The following is a 17,009-nucleotide window of genomic DNA, read 5'->3' on the forward strand; positions in this document are numbered from 1 at the left end:
TTTTTGGGGGGGGGGTAAGGATGTCATAGTGACAAAAGTGCTACATGTTTACCGCCACCTGCTGGCTTGGAGTTTAATATCGTTTCCCTTTTTCTCACAATAATAATGAGGAAATACATAGGCTACAGTGGGCCCCAGCTCCACAAATATCGGCACATTTGAATATTAGCAAAAATAACAAACAATTAGCAAACATTTTGTGGGGCTGGGTTTTAGGCTCAGGTGAGACTAAAGTAAAGCTTTTTAGAAAATCACTAGATGTGGGTTTGTCTAGACAGAAACATAGACATGTAGAAAAGCACTTCCCCACTGTGAAGGTGAATCTTTAATGCATTGCTAATTTTCTTCCAAAGACCCTGGACAACTTGTTAGGATACACAGTATCATAAACTCCATCAAGGACCAGCAGATATTAAATCATAACCTGACTGACCCTGTCAGGAAACTTAAACTGGGCCATGGTTGGATCTTCCAGCTTGACATTGATCCAAAGCACATCTCAATATAAACAACTGAACAGTTTACTGACCACAGAATGAAGGTTTTGCCCCATGGACATATCAGTCCCCTGATCCAAATCCCATAAAAAAATTAATAAATAAAAACCCTGTGTAATGAGCTGAAATAAGAGTCCACAAGGACCTCTGAATCTGAAGGATCTGAGACTCAGTATGGAGAAATGGCCTCAGATCTCTTGCCCTGTTTTTCAACCTTATACATTATATGAGAAGATCGAGAGCTGTTCTCTTGGCAAAGGGAGGCTGTACAAAATATTAAATGAAAGGGTGTCAATAATTGAGGAATAAATATTTCAGAAAAAAAGTATTAGCCTATTTTTCTTTTAAAACTACTGACTTTAACCAAAGATTAGATTTTTGTGAATATTTTGAATGAAAGACTAGGAGAAATTGTAAAACCAAATTTTCAGTCAGTTTTGCTCATATTTACCAAGTCCACTGTAAGATACAGAGGCTTCCAATGATAAAACATCACTAAGTGTATTATTAATTTGACAGCTTTTTGACTTTTATTTAGCTGACTATGGTTAAACTTTTTTTTTTTCCAAATTCCCATGCAAGTATTGATGTAATGTGTAAAAGCTTACAAAGGCATTTTCATTTTGTGAATGTAAAACCTATTGAAAAAAATTCATATTTAGGATATATGCTAGTTTTCTGATACAATAATGTGGGGTTAAATTACATTATTTTAGAATGAATGCATTTAAAATATTGTTACTGCACAAATGTCTAAGAAAACATCCTGAGATGTAAATGCTGCTCAATAGAGAATTTGAGGTTATTTTTTAACTCGCACCTCCAAAACCAGATATTACCTCTCACAACAAATTTAGATAGGATGTTAAGCTTTTACATTGGGGGGCAGTAAAAACAAATGCAGCATCCAAAACACTCAAACGTAAAAATAGCACATTCCCAAAAAGTATGTATTTAAAAAAAATACTAAAGTTACCAATGCATAACAATGCTTGATAAATGCTGTTCAAAACTTAAACACTAATAAGGTTTTCATAGACATTTTATTTACAATGTTTTTGAAGAGGTGCAACTTAGGTGATACTGCAGAACAGATAACATTATTTTCTCATCCCAGCCCCTTAATACATGATGTTAATAAACTAAGGTGAATACAACTAAGAAGAGAAGACATGGTCAAGACATTTAAAAAAAAAAAAAAAAAAAAACAGGTCAACAAAGCTTAAGGATTTTCCCTGAGAACACAGCTTTGTCATGCATTCAGAAGTCTGAGTAACTGCTAAAATAATTTGATAATCATTTCACAAGGTGAAAAGGTGTAGATGGTTCCCAAGGGAATTTCATGTAGCATAACATTTATAATAGAATTGCTTCCACCCAAATGAAAAGGGGGGGGGGGGGGGGGGGGATAAACAAAAACATAAAATGTTTTTCCTAAAGCAGATCAAAGGTTAGTGAGATGACCTGTTAAAATAATGTCGATAATGACAGCCAAAGAACATTTAATAACTCAGATTAATGCATGCGACTCAAAATGAACACTGAGAAATATGTTGTCTTGCTGTGCCTCTCCAATACAAAAAAATAAAAAATAATAATTCCGGCATACACAGTACACAACTGAAAACTTCCTGCCTATAATGCATGATGACTAGTGCTCTAACATGACCTCCAACACAATCATTATACCTGAGGCTGTCTTATGATTGCTTGCTCATACCTGCAACAACTACGTTTTTTCCCCATTTTTGACAGCTTTAAGAAGTCAACTAAAGAAAAGAACTCTAAAGCACTATTTGATGATGAAGAAATATTTACATTGACAAGAAAAATCTAAAAGGAGCAATAAAACAGATCTATCAGAGTTTGAAAATAAATCTTATTTTAAAATGTTGTGGGTTGAATTATGTCTCAGTCCTTTTATATTCATAGTGGCAGTGTTAAGTAAAGGGGTGACATCGCTCATTTCTAGCTGTCAATCATCTCTGAGAGTTCTAAAAGAAGGTCATCCTCTCCCTTGCCCGAATCCAATTCCAAGTCATCCTCAAGCCGATCATCAGTAAATTCATCTAACAGGTCTTCAAAGTCATCCATCGATGAACTGGTAACAGCAGCAGTTCGACCAGAAGTGGTGCTGGACCGCCGATTGCGCTGCACACTGGGTGTTCTGATCACAGGGCTACAGAGAAAAAAAAAGCAAAAAAAAAAAGTGTGTTAATTCGTTTCTGCTTGACGATTTAATATAAATCAATTAAAAATGGTAGTCTTCCATCAGCTGAAAAGAGATAATTTCCCATACCTTTGAGGGACTGCAACGGTCTCAGCTGATGTAGTACTGGCAGGCTCAAGGCAGCTCATAGGAACCATTTGAATATCCTCTGTGTTAGAGCAGGGCACCTGCTGAGTGTCGAACCGAACATCTGTCAGAGAGGTTGGTGAAGCCACCTGAAAGAGTACAAAAAAAAAAGCTTAAACTATTATTTTTAACCATCAGTGACAAAAGAATTGCTCAAGTAAGTAAATAAACCTCACCTTAAGGCGCTTGTTGGGAATAACCAGGGAGGAAGGTGATTGACAGGCAGTGTTAAGAGGTTTCACTTCAGCAACAGCAGAGTTCACTTTTGCAGCTTTCCTCCTCTGGGCCGGCTTCATTACTGATGGCTTCACGTTCACCTTGGGCTTCACTGAAATGCAGACAAATGCAGCAAAGTGAATAGGCCATTTGGAAAAGGGAGTTACAATTCCATTCCATTTCTAAATAAATAAATAAATACACACACTTATTTTAGTTTATATTAGTACTGTTGTAAACATTACCGGCTTCTCATATTTAACACATGATCTCTATTATTTGTCCTATTTTTGTAGGAGTAATATTGTACGTAAAAAACAATCCAGCCAGTGAAGTACTTTAAAAATGGAAATTGAGTTACATGATCAAATAAAGAGATCATGAATATAACTCCTACCCTTTTTCTCCACAATTTGCATAGTTCCCTCAGTTAGCTGGACAGGAATGACCGGAGAGGTGGAGGGCTTTGGTGTGTTTGACGATGGAGTACTATCTCCAGACCGCTCGGGGGAGCTTTTCTGAGGCACTACAGCAGCAGGGAGCGGAGAGGGCTTGGCTTTGAGGGCGATCCTCGGTCTCACTGTGGTTTGAGGCTGGGCGGAGGATTCTGATGCTGGCGGAGAGGCAGCAGGTGATGCGTCTTTCTGGTTGGTGGAGGTGACTTGCTCCTCCTGCAGCTTGCGGAGTCTCTTCTCACGCATGATCTCCTCAAACGTCTTCACTTTAACAGGCACACTGGAGGGTTCGCCTTTTCCATTTGTCTGCAAGTTAAACAGAGGAAATTATATAAAATCAGGAAACAATATGCTCTTAGGCTTGTTGTCTTGGAACGGTCTTACCTCTGTAGCGGGTTCCCGTTTCTTATCAGATGTGTCTGGTTTTGTTTGACCTACAGTGCTGACAGCAGCTAAAAAAAAAAAATTACAAATGAAAAAATGTGAACACTTCCTTGGCTGTTTTCCACAATTTTAAACAATTTCCTTGAAACAAACTACATGAATGTGTCTGACTTACTAGTGGCTTTATTAACACGCAGAATGCGCCTTTTTGGAGGTCCACTTGACTCTGCTTCACTAGAGGTTGGGGTCTTGTCGTCTGTGCACTCTTGAAGTTGTGCTTGCATCCTTGCAGCCTTTTCCCTGCGTATTTCCTCCAGCGTTTTAACTCGTACCTCCGCAGCTGGCACAGGGGCCTTGACTGCAGCTTCTGCAGAGCAAAGTCCTTCATTCCCCTCTGGACTTTTGGCAGTCGTGTTCATTTCCTGGACTTTTTTCTCCTGCATTTTTTTCTTTTCGTGAAGGATTTCAGAGAAAGTCTTAACTTGTGGTCCACCAGCAGGTTTGACACTTTTCTTGGAAGGGTTCGGCTCCTCCTTCGGCACTTCTTTCACAACACGCACAACTTTACTCGATTTGAGGCTTTTGGCTGCCTTCTCTTGCCGAATCTCCTCAAGGGTTTTTATACGGATGTCTCCGGATGGTTTTGGCTCGCTGTTGGAGCTGGGCAGGTCGGAGGTCAATCCAAGTCTTTCTCGCACTGGTTTCTGAGCTGAAAAGAGTTAGTAACGTAAATTGTGAAGTGGTAGTAGTACTTGAGTTTATTTTTATATCAGCATCACTGGCTATTACATGGCAGATACATATTAAACATTTAACAATGTCATAGAAGTATAACAATGAAAACAAACTTAGACAAAAAATAAAAAATAAGTGCATGTACAAAATGAGTACAATTCTATAAAAGATTATTTAAATGTACTTGTGCTGGATTCTTAAGTCCTTAAAGTTTGTCCTGATAAAAAGCGCTGTTATTTTCATAACATTGGGCATAAAGATTGGGCAGTCCAAAATAGGGGTGTAACGGTACATGTATTCGTATTGAACCGTTTCGGTTCGAGGCCTCCGGTTCGGTACACATTCAAACTTGATCATTCAAGAAGAAAATTTCAAATGGCTTTTGCATCTGAACTCTTCATATATTTAAATGTTATTTTTAATGTGATGACCAAAACATTATTTGTTCATCCTTCAAAGATGACACCCATTTATAAACCTGAAAGTTTCAAGATGTAGGAAAACACACTTCTTTAAAAAATATTTTTTCTTTTAACAAATAGGAAATTTCTCTGGCATTTCTTACTTTTTGCTGTATCGAAAACGTACCGAACCGTGACTTTAAAACCGAGGTACGTACCGAACCGTGATTTTTGTGTACCGTTACACCCCTAGTCCAAAATAATGTTTTACAGACAAGTTGGTACTAAAGTATTGACATTTTTGTCCTTCACCCTTCAATAAATGCCCATGAGTCAGTCTAGTATGGCCTATCAGACACCTTGTAAATACAACTTAGTCATGTCTTGATTTAAAAGGGTAGACATCTTTTTATAACAAATAATTTGCTATTTTGACATTCTACCCATTCTGCTTGGCATTTCTCTAATATGTATTTGTTGATTAAGGGATTTATGTCCGAGGGTGGGATTTACGTAAATTGTGAAAGGGATACAAAATGCCTCCACAGCCACAGCTGGGACAAAAAACAAGCCTCGTACCTTTCTGTGGTAAAACGTCTGTGGAGGATTCAACAGTTGCACCGAGTCGTTCAGCAAGGCTTCGTTTCAAAGGTAGCTCTTCCTCCACAGGACCATCTTCAATTAAATGATAACATCTGTCAGTTTTTGGCCGAAGTATGTAAAAAGGGACATAAATGTATTACAATATCGAGCAAACCGTTTTCATAAACGCACCTCTTTTCAAAATTCTTTTCCCAAGTCTGTCTGAAATTTTTCTTTTTCCAGTTTCATTAACAAACGAATCTGCAACAGATTTTAAATGGGCTTTAATATGAACAAATGGTTTGATGCTCTGAAAACCAAAGTTCCAATACTTAGAAGGCTTACCATTCTTGGCATTGTTTACTTCCAGACGTGAAAGAGACTGAATGTTTTCCTTTTCAATAGCAGTTCCATTGTTTTGGGCAGAGCTCTGCATGGTGGACTGCCCTGCAAACAAACAAAAAGTGAAAATTAAGATTAGATGTTAAACAACAGATCACAGGAAAGCAATAGAGGTGAGGGTTTATTTACCAGCTTTCTTCAGGTTGGCCATGAGTGCTTTCCTCAATCTGATCTCCTCCAGTGTCTGGATACCAAAGTTCAGCGAATCATCTGCAAGACAGACCAATAATGAAATAAAGCGCTCAATACATAATAGAAAATATTAACAAAACATGGAAACCGTCTTCACCTTTATATGTGATCAGTTTCCGGGGTGAGCCTCCGAGAGATTCATCTCCTTCCTCTGAGAATTGATCTGCAAACAATGAGCAATATATCAAGATCAGGGATGACACATTGCATTCTTGAAGGGCCACCTGCAGACCATAGCCCGACCCTAATTAAACACACCTGAACCAGCTAATCAAAGATTAATTAACTAATGTGAGTGGGAAATATCATAATTATGAGTTCTGAATAGGCTAATTTGAGATTCGCTCGCCTGAAATTTAGACAAAAGTAAGCTAAAGTGAGGGGAGGAGTGAAAAAGTGCAGGCAAGATGGACAGATCTCTCTTCTCGTAGTGAATCATACACCTATGAGTTCAAAGGTGAATATCGCGTGATTCAGATTCATGTGGTGTTGCTATTAATTTTTTTTAATTTAAGTTCTTGTGCTTTTTTTAATAAAAATAAATGACAAACAAGACTCCCGAAGTATTTATTATTCCATTCGAAAGACGTGTTTATCAATAATTTTTACTTTAATACAAATTTTTTTTCATATTTTAGAATTTTTTTTTTAGACAATCACATAACCCATAAAGAGATCGCACTGTCAGAGAGTTTGAGAATATTCACACATCATACACATAAAAACATGATAGTTTTAAAATAAAATATTTTAAAAGAGAACAATACATTAGAGAGATCGACCGATTAATAATTGTTACCGATATTTTTCACAATATTTAAGCATTTTCCATAACCGGGTATATTTGATTCACCAATAAATGGCACCATCTTGTGGGCATTTTAAGAATTGCGTGCATGCGATAATTCGGCCTCATAAAAATCTAATATTCGAATATTTGTTTATTTAAATGACGTATAACGAAAAAGACTTTATTTTTTACGTTTAAGGTTTTTTTTTTACGTTTTTGTCACCATTTCTGAACAAGCTTATGATTAGGCAATATACACAACAAGTTTAAAATATATCTTAAGGTTTTCTTTTAGTTGAAAACATTAAACAATATGAGTAAAATATAAAGAACAAAAGCATTTAAGCTCAAGCAGGCTAATGGAGAAAAAAAACGCTAATAAAGCAGACTACGCCAGTTATCGTACAGGTCGAGTCAGAATATGGTTATCGTGTTTATATTGGTTCACGTTCATGTTGAGAAACCAATAATATCCACATCATCGAGTGAGAAAACATGCTGCGCTGACAGACGTTGCAGAGACAAAGATAACGGTGTTCTAAGCAAAGTTTCTAACAGCACTTTGTGTTTTCTGTTCTTAAACCTGTCTCCCTCAATGAAATTTAAAGGAAGCATATGTCTCAAAATCATTAAGTTATAAGATAAGTTATCATCTCGGATCACTCGGGGTATACAGCTGCGCTTTACCTGCAGTCGTGATGCAGTGATGGACTGCTGTCTTTCCTCAGTCGACTGGTGTTTGGATTTCACCTTTAAATGGCATTTCCCCCCCCTAATCTTATTAAATGTATGCTTCATCTTTCATTTTAAATTCCTAAATTTGATCAATTAATTCAATTAGAATAATAAAACACTACAGGGCTGTTACCCTAGGTAGGGCTCAAAATCATTTACACTGAAATATTACAACTGCATTAAATAATGTTATGAGATTGTTTTAAATATTTTTGAATATGCAAATAAGAAACGTTGGAAAGAATGATACTTTTAAACATAACACTAAACCGCCAGTAGGTGGCGGCAGGCGACCGTCTTAATGAGTGAGTCATTGAGTCATACATTCAAACGACTGATTCATTCAGTAATGAAAACAAGGTTAAGTGTTGCTGTAAGATGCGCTATGGTTCTGCTGTGATCTTTGTTTGTAACTATTTGCGCTGCTGAAACAGAACAAAAACAGTCAATATCGTGTCTAAAATGTAAGTGACTTCATTTTTTAACTGTTTATTGACCTGTTGTATGAAATCAATGTCACATTTTCAATCGTGAAGGTATTAAGGAAAACAGCACTCGTCATGTGAGGTTGCTTAAAGTCCCCGTGAATCGGAAGTTGCAAACGACTTTTCTCCAGTGTTGTGACGTATTTCCGAGAGAAACGGAATACTAAATGAGGCAAAATGGTGGGCGTGGCTTTTTCCCCAACTAGCACCTGATTGGATCTAGAAAAGTAGGTGTTTTCATTCAGCCTGTCTACTGTCAGTTGGAGGGGCGTGATTACGGATGTTAAGAAGACGCCCAAACCGTGAAACCTACGTCATCAGGCAAGGTCCTCCAACGCAGAGGGGAGGGGAAATTTCAGATTTTGATTAAAGATTACGAAGCCCAAAAATTTTTTTGTGTGGATTGACTTGCATGGATGAATTGTTCACCACAAAACGATCAATTTAGGCAAACAAAGTATGGTCAATTTTGAATTCATGGGGACTTTAAACTGTATCATATGTTAAAAATATAAAACTACACACTTAGAATTTATATCGGCAGTATGTTGTTAACTGCGTTTCTTTGTGTGCTGCGCTCATTTGTTTCCATTTCTCCTCGAGCCTCAACAGCGCAACCATGTTACCAGTGTTGGGGAGTAGTTAACTACAAGTAGCAACGCTACTAACTTAACTACATTTTTCAGTAGCTTGGCAGTAGCTCAGTTGCTTTTTAAACAGTGTAGCTTTTCCAGTAGCTAACTACTTTTTGCAGCAAGTAGCGGTGTAGCGCGAGCAAAAGCTACATTGCGTTTTGTCGAGCCTGCGTGAATCAGCGCGATGCAAGGATATTCTTCTTCTTGTTAGATTACAAATGAATTTTTTGCCATTACCGCCACCTGTTGTTTAATCACGCATCCTGCGGCTAACGGTTCACTGACGTACAGAAGTGGGTTGACACAGCCCATGATGGAGCAAGACGTGGCGGCAGATTTGGAGGATGGAGAAACAACTAACGTTAATTACCCATGGCCTTATTTGTCCAAGTTCATGTCTCTCAAAGAAACGACAAGTAAAGGTTACACTTTTGTATGCAATCTTTGCAAACCAAGGTTTAAAACGCTGTCTACGTCGAAGACCTCAAGCACAAATTTAAGGATGCACATACAGTAATGGCCATTTTAAATGTATTCCTGCTTTATTGCTCTCTATGTTACATCAAATTTTCTATTTAATTACCATGACCCGCCATGATCTGTCCGCCAGTTTGGTAATGAACATAAAAGACCACTATCGTTTGCGCCGTCGTATTTGTCAGTTGAACAAAAAATGTAATCTTAGTTTGTTTATCGCACGACAAAGGCTTTGATCTAATTAAATTGCTGTATAGATTTGTTGTGACTGGTTTCAGAGCGAATTGTTTTAAATATTTGACTTAAAACATTGCTCAGGCACTTATCCAGTTATTTATAATATACGTTGTTAAAAAAAAAGCAAAAGTAGTTTCAATGTAGCTAGCTACTTTTTGATAGTAACTTGTAATGTAGCTAACTACTTTTCCAAAAGTGTAGCTTGACTGTAGTTTAACTACTTTAACTTGCGAGTAGCTTGTAGCTTGTCAAACAACAGTTTCAGAGTAGCTTCCCCAACACTGCATGTTACGCCAGTAATACATTTATTATCCACTATCGATTGCAACTTACAATAAATGTAATAAAATCAAATTATTCTCTCGTTTTTAGAGATTTCCTAGTTTTTTTTTTTGTCAATGACGTTTTAATCAGGCTACTTGTCCGGTCGGGCAAGTAAAATTCTTTTTCACTTGTCCCTTCAAAAAATCCACTTGTCCCGGACAAGAGTTAATGTCGAGCCCTGGTGCATTAGCCACTACTTATATGCTGGGACGGTCAGATGAGCAACAAGATCACAGCATATCTCAATTCTCACAGACGCGTTGTGTGTTATTCATGTTTAGAATGTTTTATGCTTTTTTGTCACGTTTACAAGTGGGGAAACTAGAAATTCCACATGATACACGAGTCGTGTCGCAGTGTCGATTTTGAAACACCAAGGAAATACTGATCTATAATATAGATATCATATAATATAGGCCTATCTGCAATCTATATAGAGATCGGTGAGAAGAAAGCCAATCTTAGGTAAACTTCAAAGAAAGATTTTGTGAGTTATTTTACTTTTACATGTTGCATTTCAATTATATTTATTATTTTGAATTCAGAAGTACTTCTTCAAAATGACACGTCACAGGATCGTGAGCTTACCATCCTCATCATCATCATCCACGGGGTTGATGACCACAGGTGGATGGGTAGGGCTGGGGACGTTCTCCTGGGTCTCAGTTCTAATGACCCCTCTAAGCTGTGGGTTAGTAGGGTTTGCAGTGGGCGCAGGGACTTGGTTGACTTGGTCCTCGTGTGGGGTCTCTTCTTTCTCCTTTGCTTGACCTGTAAAACAATGATAAAAAGCCCAATTTATTTATTTGAACTTTCGATTTTTTATGAATGATTATTAAAAAAACTGCAGACTGCCAAATACCTTTGTCTGGGGCAAAATAATTCCCATCAATGATGCGTGGCTTCTCATGATGAAAAGCACAGTGAGGTTTCTGGCAGCCAGCTGGCTGGTTCTCCCAATAGCATGCGATTACTTTACGGTTTTTCTATAAAGGAAGTAACAGGGTGGATAATTGTTAAGGTCTCATTAAAGAAACAATGAAAGGATCTCAACATAAAGGGAGTATGGAAATGGTCACAAACCTTTATTTCCATATGTCGAAACTTGCAGATGTTACGGAAGCACCTTTGCTCCTGCCACAGGTTGCAGACAGTCTCGCTACCCATGGCGGCTTCGCAGTGTCGAAAAGGACAGCTGTCACCCTACAAAGGCAAATTGCAGGACAAAATTACATTTTTTATAATTCATATTTTAATATTTTACTTATTTATATATATTACAATTAATTGTTAATTTAATATACAGTATACATTTTACTTTTGAAGATTGATTTCAAATTCACTTAATTTTTTTCAATCAATCATTTATTTATAGATCACATTAAAAAAACTGTAAAAGCATGCCAGGGAGCTGTACAAAAACATTAACACATTAAATACAATACACAAATTAAAATTTGTTATAAAAACAATTTTGTTTAAGTAAGGGATAATCTACATTATCCTCCTTATTACACAGCTACTTGTAAATAATTAGACATATTGACCGGAGTCTAAATATTTTATTAGCTCTTTAAATGCAAAGCTTCCGTGGAAGGAGCAGTTGCTAGCGCAGAAAGTTCAAACTAGACGGACATTTAAGGGATACGGTACAGTCATACCACTTATTACACAGCATTTCGCCACATTAATTATGGGCATAAGAGACATTGATTTGAGATGAAACTTTTAAAATCGTACCGGTTTGTTATCCTATAATCCTATGATTATCCTATGATTGTATGAAACAAGAGAGAGCGAGGCCATGATACTGAATGGCATAATTAAATAACTGTACACAAAATATTGATTCGACTGAGTTTTAATATTTTATTAGCTCACCAAAAGCAAAACTTCCGCGAAGAAGAAACGTTCCTAGCAAGCGTATAGCGCTGCTGACTTCAGTAACCTGGATGAGCCTGTTATCGGTTTTCAGTGGATGTTATCGAGGAATAACATACTGCTGAATGGCGCTATTCACTAATCAGAATCAAGTATTCCACAGAGCCGTGAAATAAGTTGTTATAATGACCTACATTATCAAAATCTGAACATGAGAAAAAAAATCTACTTTGAACAACAGGAACATTTCTGAGCATTTGCTAGCATGTGACAAAGTTTCCAATTAAGAGTGTGTTTACACAACAACGATGTAAAAACGCTGCATTATGGATGCCAGACCAGTAGTTGGCGAAGTCACTTTGTAAACACCGTGTTAATGGACTGAACACATGCATGCGCATGACGAAACCGTTTTCACAAATTTGCATTTTTGTAGGAGACGATAAAGATATATATTTTCTCAAAAACTTGCACTTTGAAACACGATTTCAAAAGCTTGCATTTTCAGGCTGCCAAAATCTTTTTGGCCTTCGAATGAATGGCCAAAACACATATAAAGTGTTTTTTTTGTTGTTGTTGAAAACAGTGTCAGGTGAGTGTCTCTACACTTCATTTTACCTTAGTACAGGTGGAATAGTAGAAGAAGTAGCAGTCATCTCCTTGCATGGTCATTCTGGCACAAGTTTGTACTCTTCCAGGTCAGGAGCTCTTCACTGATGCTGGAATCTCGTTCCGGATGTCTGCGACAGGGTCCACGTGAATCTCCCTATTTAGAGTGTTACAAGCCTATTCATGCTCCTGTTGATCCTTTCACATTTTTCACTTTCACATTCTGTCCTGAATGACTCAAAATGGTGGCCAGGCCAATATTTAAATACTGATGAGAGAAAGCGTTGCAAGAACTTCATTCACCTGCAGTGGCTGAGACGTTCCCTGGTGATCTCAAGCGCTTCTTGAAGGGTCGCTCCGCACTGTGTTGATCCTGAAGGAATACTTGACTGATGAGTAAAGACTGAACAGGGGAAGAGGGGGCAACTTTTGCCTCTTAGAGACCTGTTCCCATCAGACTGCTGTTAAAAATTGGCAGATGGAGGAAAATGTCCGTTTCGTGTTTTTTTTTCTCTCTCTCCAATATTGTTGATAATTGAGTGGTGAAGGGGTTTGGGGGAATTTAAAAAAAAATCGTCAAGCTAGATGTTGTCAAAAAGAATAGCCGAGGGCAAAGATGGGACTGGATATCTTGGAAAGGAAAAAAAAGGAGGGATATCTTCGTCTCCTGAAGCCAGGTGGAAAATTTAAAGGGGGTAGACTGGAACTTTTTTTTTATTTAAAAAATACCCAATAGGGGAAAAACAAAAACCTATGGTGAGAAAAAAAAAGAAGAAGCAGCAGCAATCTTCAGGGAAGCCAATTCATTATCCAAATCCAGTTGTCCTCTGGAATGAAGGACAAGGTCTTGCATAACCTACATTTCAAAAAGAAGACAAAAACACTCCCCATGTGCTGAATAATTGGTTATTTGAATAAGGACAGGAACACAATATATATTACATTGAAAATATTTTCATGGGAGACATGTTTTTGGATTCATAGAACATGTAATTGGACACAATAAACTGTGATAATGCATACAAACAATTTGAAATACGAAATTGTCTTGAGAATCTAAGTTCCACATTTTGGCTCTTGCCTTCTTTTTTTGACCACGTTAAACCACACTTGTCACGTTTTAAAATTGGTATTATACGAATTCATATTTCGCCGATTTTGTGTCCGCACCTGTAAATTCAGAGTGCGTCTTACAAAATCAGCGTTTGTGAATAACGTTAAAGTTACATATTTAAGCCACATTTTTTACAGATAAATATTTAAACAAATAGTAGGCCTACCTAATATACGTGATCATAAATAAATGAAACGAAAGAACATCAGAAATTGCGCGTTCGTTTCCATGAACAGAGTTTTTCAATCGTTCGATTAAAATGTGGTAACGTTAACTATAAATTCAGATTTAAATCCATTGCTCAAAAAATAGTTCTATCATTCGTCGTGTTAGGCCTTGGTGCCCTGTGTTTGGCCTAACTCCTTTTACTAGGCTGTCAGATGAGAAACACCGATACAAACAACGTGTAAACAACAAGTAATTTGTATATTTTACGCCCTGTGTTAAGAGCTGTGTAACGTTGCGTGAAAATAACACAGTATTCTATTGGCTTTCGAATAGCATGTTGCTAACTTTAGGTAACATGTTGTTAACTTTAGAACGACTACTACACTTAACTAAAGTAAATGAATCAATAAATAAAACGTTCAATCACAAATAAAGCGTTCACAATTACCAGTTTATACCGACTGGAATTAAGTACGATCGGTTTGGTGCATGTAGAGTGGTCGACGTTCCCGGACTGGAGTTATTCCTTTACGACTTCACAAGGGAACAAAATGGCGCCAGTCAGTACAGGCAGGAAAGTGCTTGCGTCAGTGTGACGGACAGTTCACCCAAAAATGACATTGCTATTATACTCAACCTCATGTTGTTCTAAACCCTTGCGACTTTCTTTTTTTCTGCGGAACACATGTGCATTGAAAATGATGCAGGGAGGAGATCCAGTCAGATGATTAAGTCTAATTTTATTTCTTAACAGCAGACAATCATAATAAATGAAGAGTAAAATTAATTCCAATATCCATTGAATTAATAATAAATTATAAATGTGTTCAGAATTCGGATTTTATAGACTATTTTAAGTCGTAAAGTGAGCAGGATATATTAAAACATAGCGCATGGATTATATGTGGCAGGCATAGGCTTATGATATGAAGCGGGGCAGCCGGTTTCTCGTATTTTCATGTGATCACAAACCTCGCTCCAGAACAAGACGCTTCAGCTATCTGCATCAGGTCAGTTACTATAGTTGGCAAATCTTCTAATGTGGAGTAGCGTGTCAAATTAATTAAAGTAGTTTAAACATGCTCATGTGAATAGCTTGTATACAGTAGTTCTGTTGTGTTTGTTTTATGTTTGTTCTGACAAAGAATAGACTGTTTTCCTCACCGTAATTCGCCTTTGGCTAAGCCCCGCCCCCCTTAGTTACTGTTGCTACGTCCGACAAACAAACTTCATCTGGGCTCTGGTATCAACATGGCTTATGCTGTGACAGCTCTTCCTGCTGAAATTTTATCAAACTTTTATAAAGCAGCAAATAAAGTGTCCGATAGAAGTAGGCAAAAGGGGCTGCAATATACGTTCGAAGGCTATATTCACGACATACAGGTGAAACGCAAGGAACAACAAGGCATCCAAATAGAGGCAAAAGCATACCGGTCACAGTAAAAAAATGAACCACCGCATATCCTACTAATCGAGACGGAGGCTGGGACTAACAATATCAAGGAGCAACACTGTTCATGCAAAGCTGGGTAGGTCTCTATTCACTTCTATAATCGTTATTACAAAGCAAACGGACTACGCGAGTATAACGTTGTAATTTATTTATTAGCAGCGTGTGCTAGACGACACTTGTCAGGATTTGACTTCGGTTTGGGAAGGGAAAAAAACGGACACCCCCCTCCAACCTCTCTGGGAAACACGCATCTGTGTTACAAATGCCCCAGGCACAACGTTAACCATATTTTTGATAAAACTACGACGGTAATAGCCTGCCGAGACCAAAAATATGAGACGCCTGTGTTAAAGTCAATGGAGCGCTGTGAAAAAGTGTCGGACCACTGTGGGAGCTCGTTCTTGGCTGCGCTGTGATTGGTCAATCTACATTCTAGGGTGTGGCTTAGCCAAAGGCGAATTCCTAATTTGCAACATTCTAAAACAACATTCGGACGCAATAAATACATTAAGGCATTTCTATGACATTCTCTGCTGTTTGTCGTGTGGCCTACTGGTAGGCTACTAAATGTCAATCATAATTAGACCGCCAGCCTGTTAGGCTGTAATTTTTTGACCAGTTGCTAATTGTGAATTTATCTCAGATATTTTAAAGGTACAATATGTAGGATTTTTTTGCCACCAGGGGTCGCTACTCGCTAACCTCTTACAATAACAAAGGCGTATAATGACGCAAAGCATTAAGCGAAATTATGGATCTTGTCGTCAAGCTGATTATGGATGAGTGAATACAGTGATGTTTTTAACATGACTGTGGTATGAAGCAGGGCGCGATTGCAAATGAGAGACGAATACCAGCGCCACACGCGAGTCCCTCGGATATAAAGAAATAAGGACATTTCATACCGAAGTACCGAACTACACGCAAGTGCTGAATTAATACTCACACGGGTCCGTTTATTAGACGAATGAAACTTGAGGTAACGCAGCGCTGTTTCACTTGCTCTAACAGTTACACGGCACATCCGGGAACTTAACTGTCAATTTCGTCCCCGCCCCTTTTTGGGGGAAAACAAACTAGACCATAGACTTCAATACAAAATAACGACAAAAACCAACGTCCGTACACAGCCGACAGGAGTAAATAACTTAAGAAATCACTTATATAAAACATGTCAAGTAATTATATGTCCACCCTGCCTGCCATAGAGCGTAAAAGATACATACACAAACTTAATTTGGTCAATTTAAAAACATGTCCGTTTATTCTCCCAGCGTCAAATTGGTGTAACATCCCCACCCAGTGAGGTTATATATATTATAATGTATATTATAAGACAAAATATATACATTTAAAGACGTTTACTTTAAAAAACGAAAATCATTCACTGGCTTACCATGGTGACTCGATGAAGTATACGATACGAGTAAATGTCAGGGTAAGACCATAGACAGTAAAAGAAAGACACCTCTGGCTACTGGGTGGGGTTGTTACACCAATTTGACGCTGGGAGAATGAAGGGACATGTTTTTAAATTGACCAAATTAAGTTTGTGTATGTATCTTTTACGCTCTATGGCAGACAGGGTGGACATATAATTACTTGACATGTTTAATCTTAATGATTTCTTAAGTTATTCACGCCTTTCGGCTGTGTACGGACGTTGTTTTGTGACGCTATTTTGTTTTGAAGTCTATGGCAAGTTTAGTTCATTTCCCCCAAAAGTGGGCGTGAATCTGTTCAGAGACTTATGACATAGCGCCGGTTGTGCGTATCACACTAAACTGCATTTGAGTGTGTTGAGTGTTGTTAGTTAGGTTGTTTGTTGGCTATATGAGACTAGCAGTAAGCTAGATCAACATTAGAATAACATACAGATCA

General features: G+C 37.8%; 1 protein-coding gene across 1 annotated transcript; it reads right to left on the reverse strand.

The window, feature by feature from the left end:
* Positions 1 to 1,922: 1,922 nt before the first annotated feature.
* On the reverse strand, positions 1,923 to 13,610 carry zc3h11a (zinc finger CCCH-type containing 11A). The gene is made up of 16 exons (XM_056269886.1): positions 12,697 to 13,610; positions 12,403 to 12,550; positions 10,987 to 11,106; positions 10,766 to 10,889; positions 10,492 to 10,674; positions 6,318 to 6,383; positions 6,158 to 6,238; positions 5,972 to 6,073; positions 5,819 to 5,887; positions 5,624 to 5,719; positions 4,084 to 4,617; positions 3,909 to 3,976; positions 3,467 to 3,830; positions 3,030 to 3,181; positions 2,797 to 2,942; positions 1,923 to 2,676 (listed from the first exon to the last, which is right to left on the reverse strand). Exons 2-16 carry the CDS (start codon positions 12,454 to 12,456, stop codon positions 2,466 to 2,468), a joined length of 2,370 nt encoding a protein of 789 aa, XP_056125861.1. The 5' UTR covers positions 12,457 to 12,550; positions 12,697 to 13,610; the 3' UTR covers positions 1,923 to 2,465.
* Positions 13,611 to 17,009: the final 3,399 nt, after the last annotated feature.

This window comes from Rhinichthys klamathensis, unplaced genomic scaffold (genome assembly GCF_029890125.1).
Source record: "Rhinichthys klamathensis goyatoka isolate OS25496 unplaced genomic scaffold, OSU_Roscu_1.1 h1tg000291l_1, whole genome shotgun sequence".
Lineage (NCBI taxonomy): Eukaryota > Metazoa > Chordata > Actinopteri > Cypriniformes > Leuciscidae > Rhinichthys > Rhinichthys klamathensis.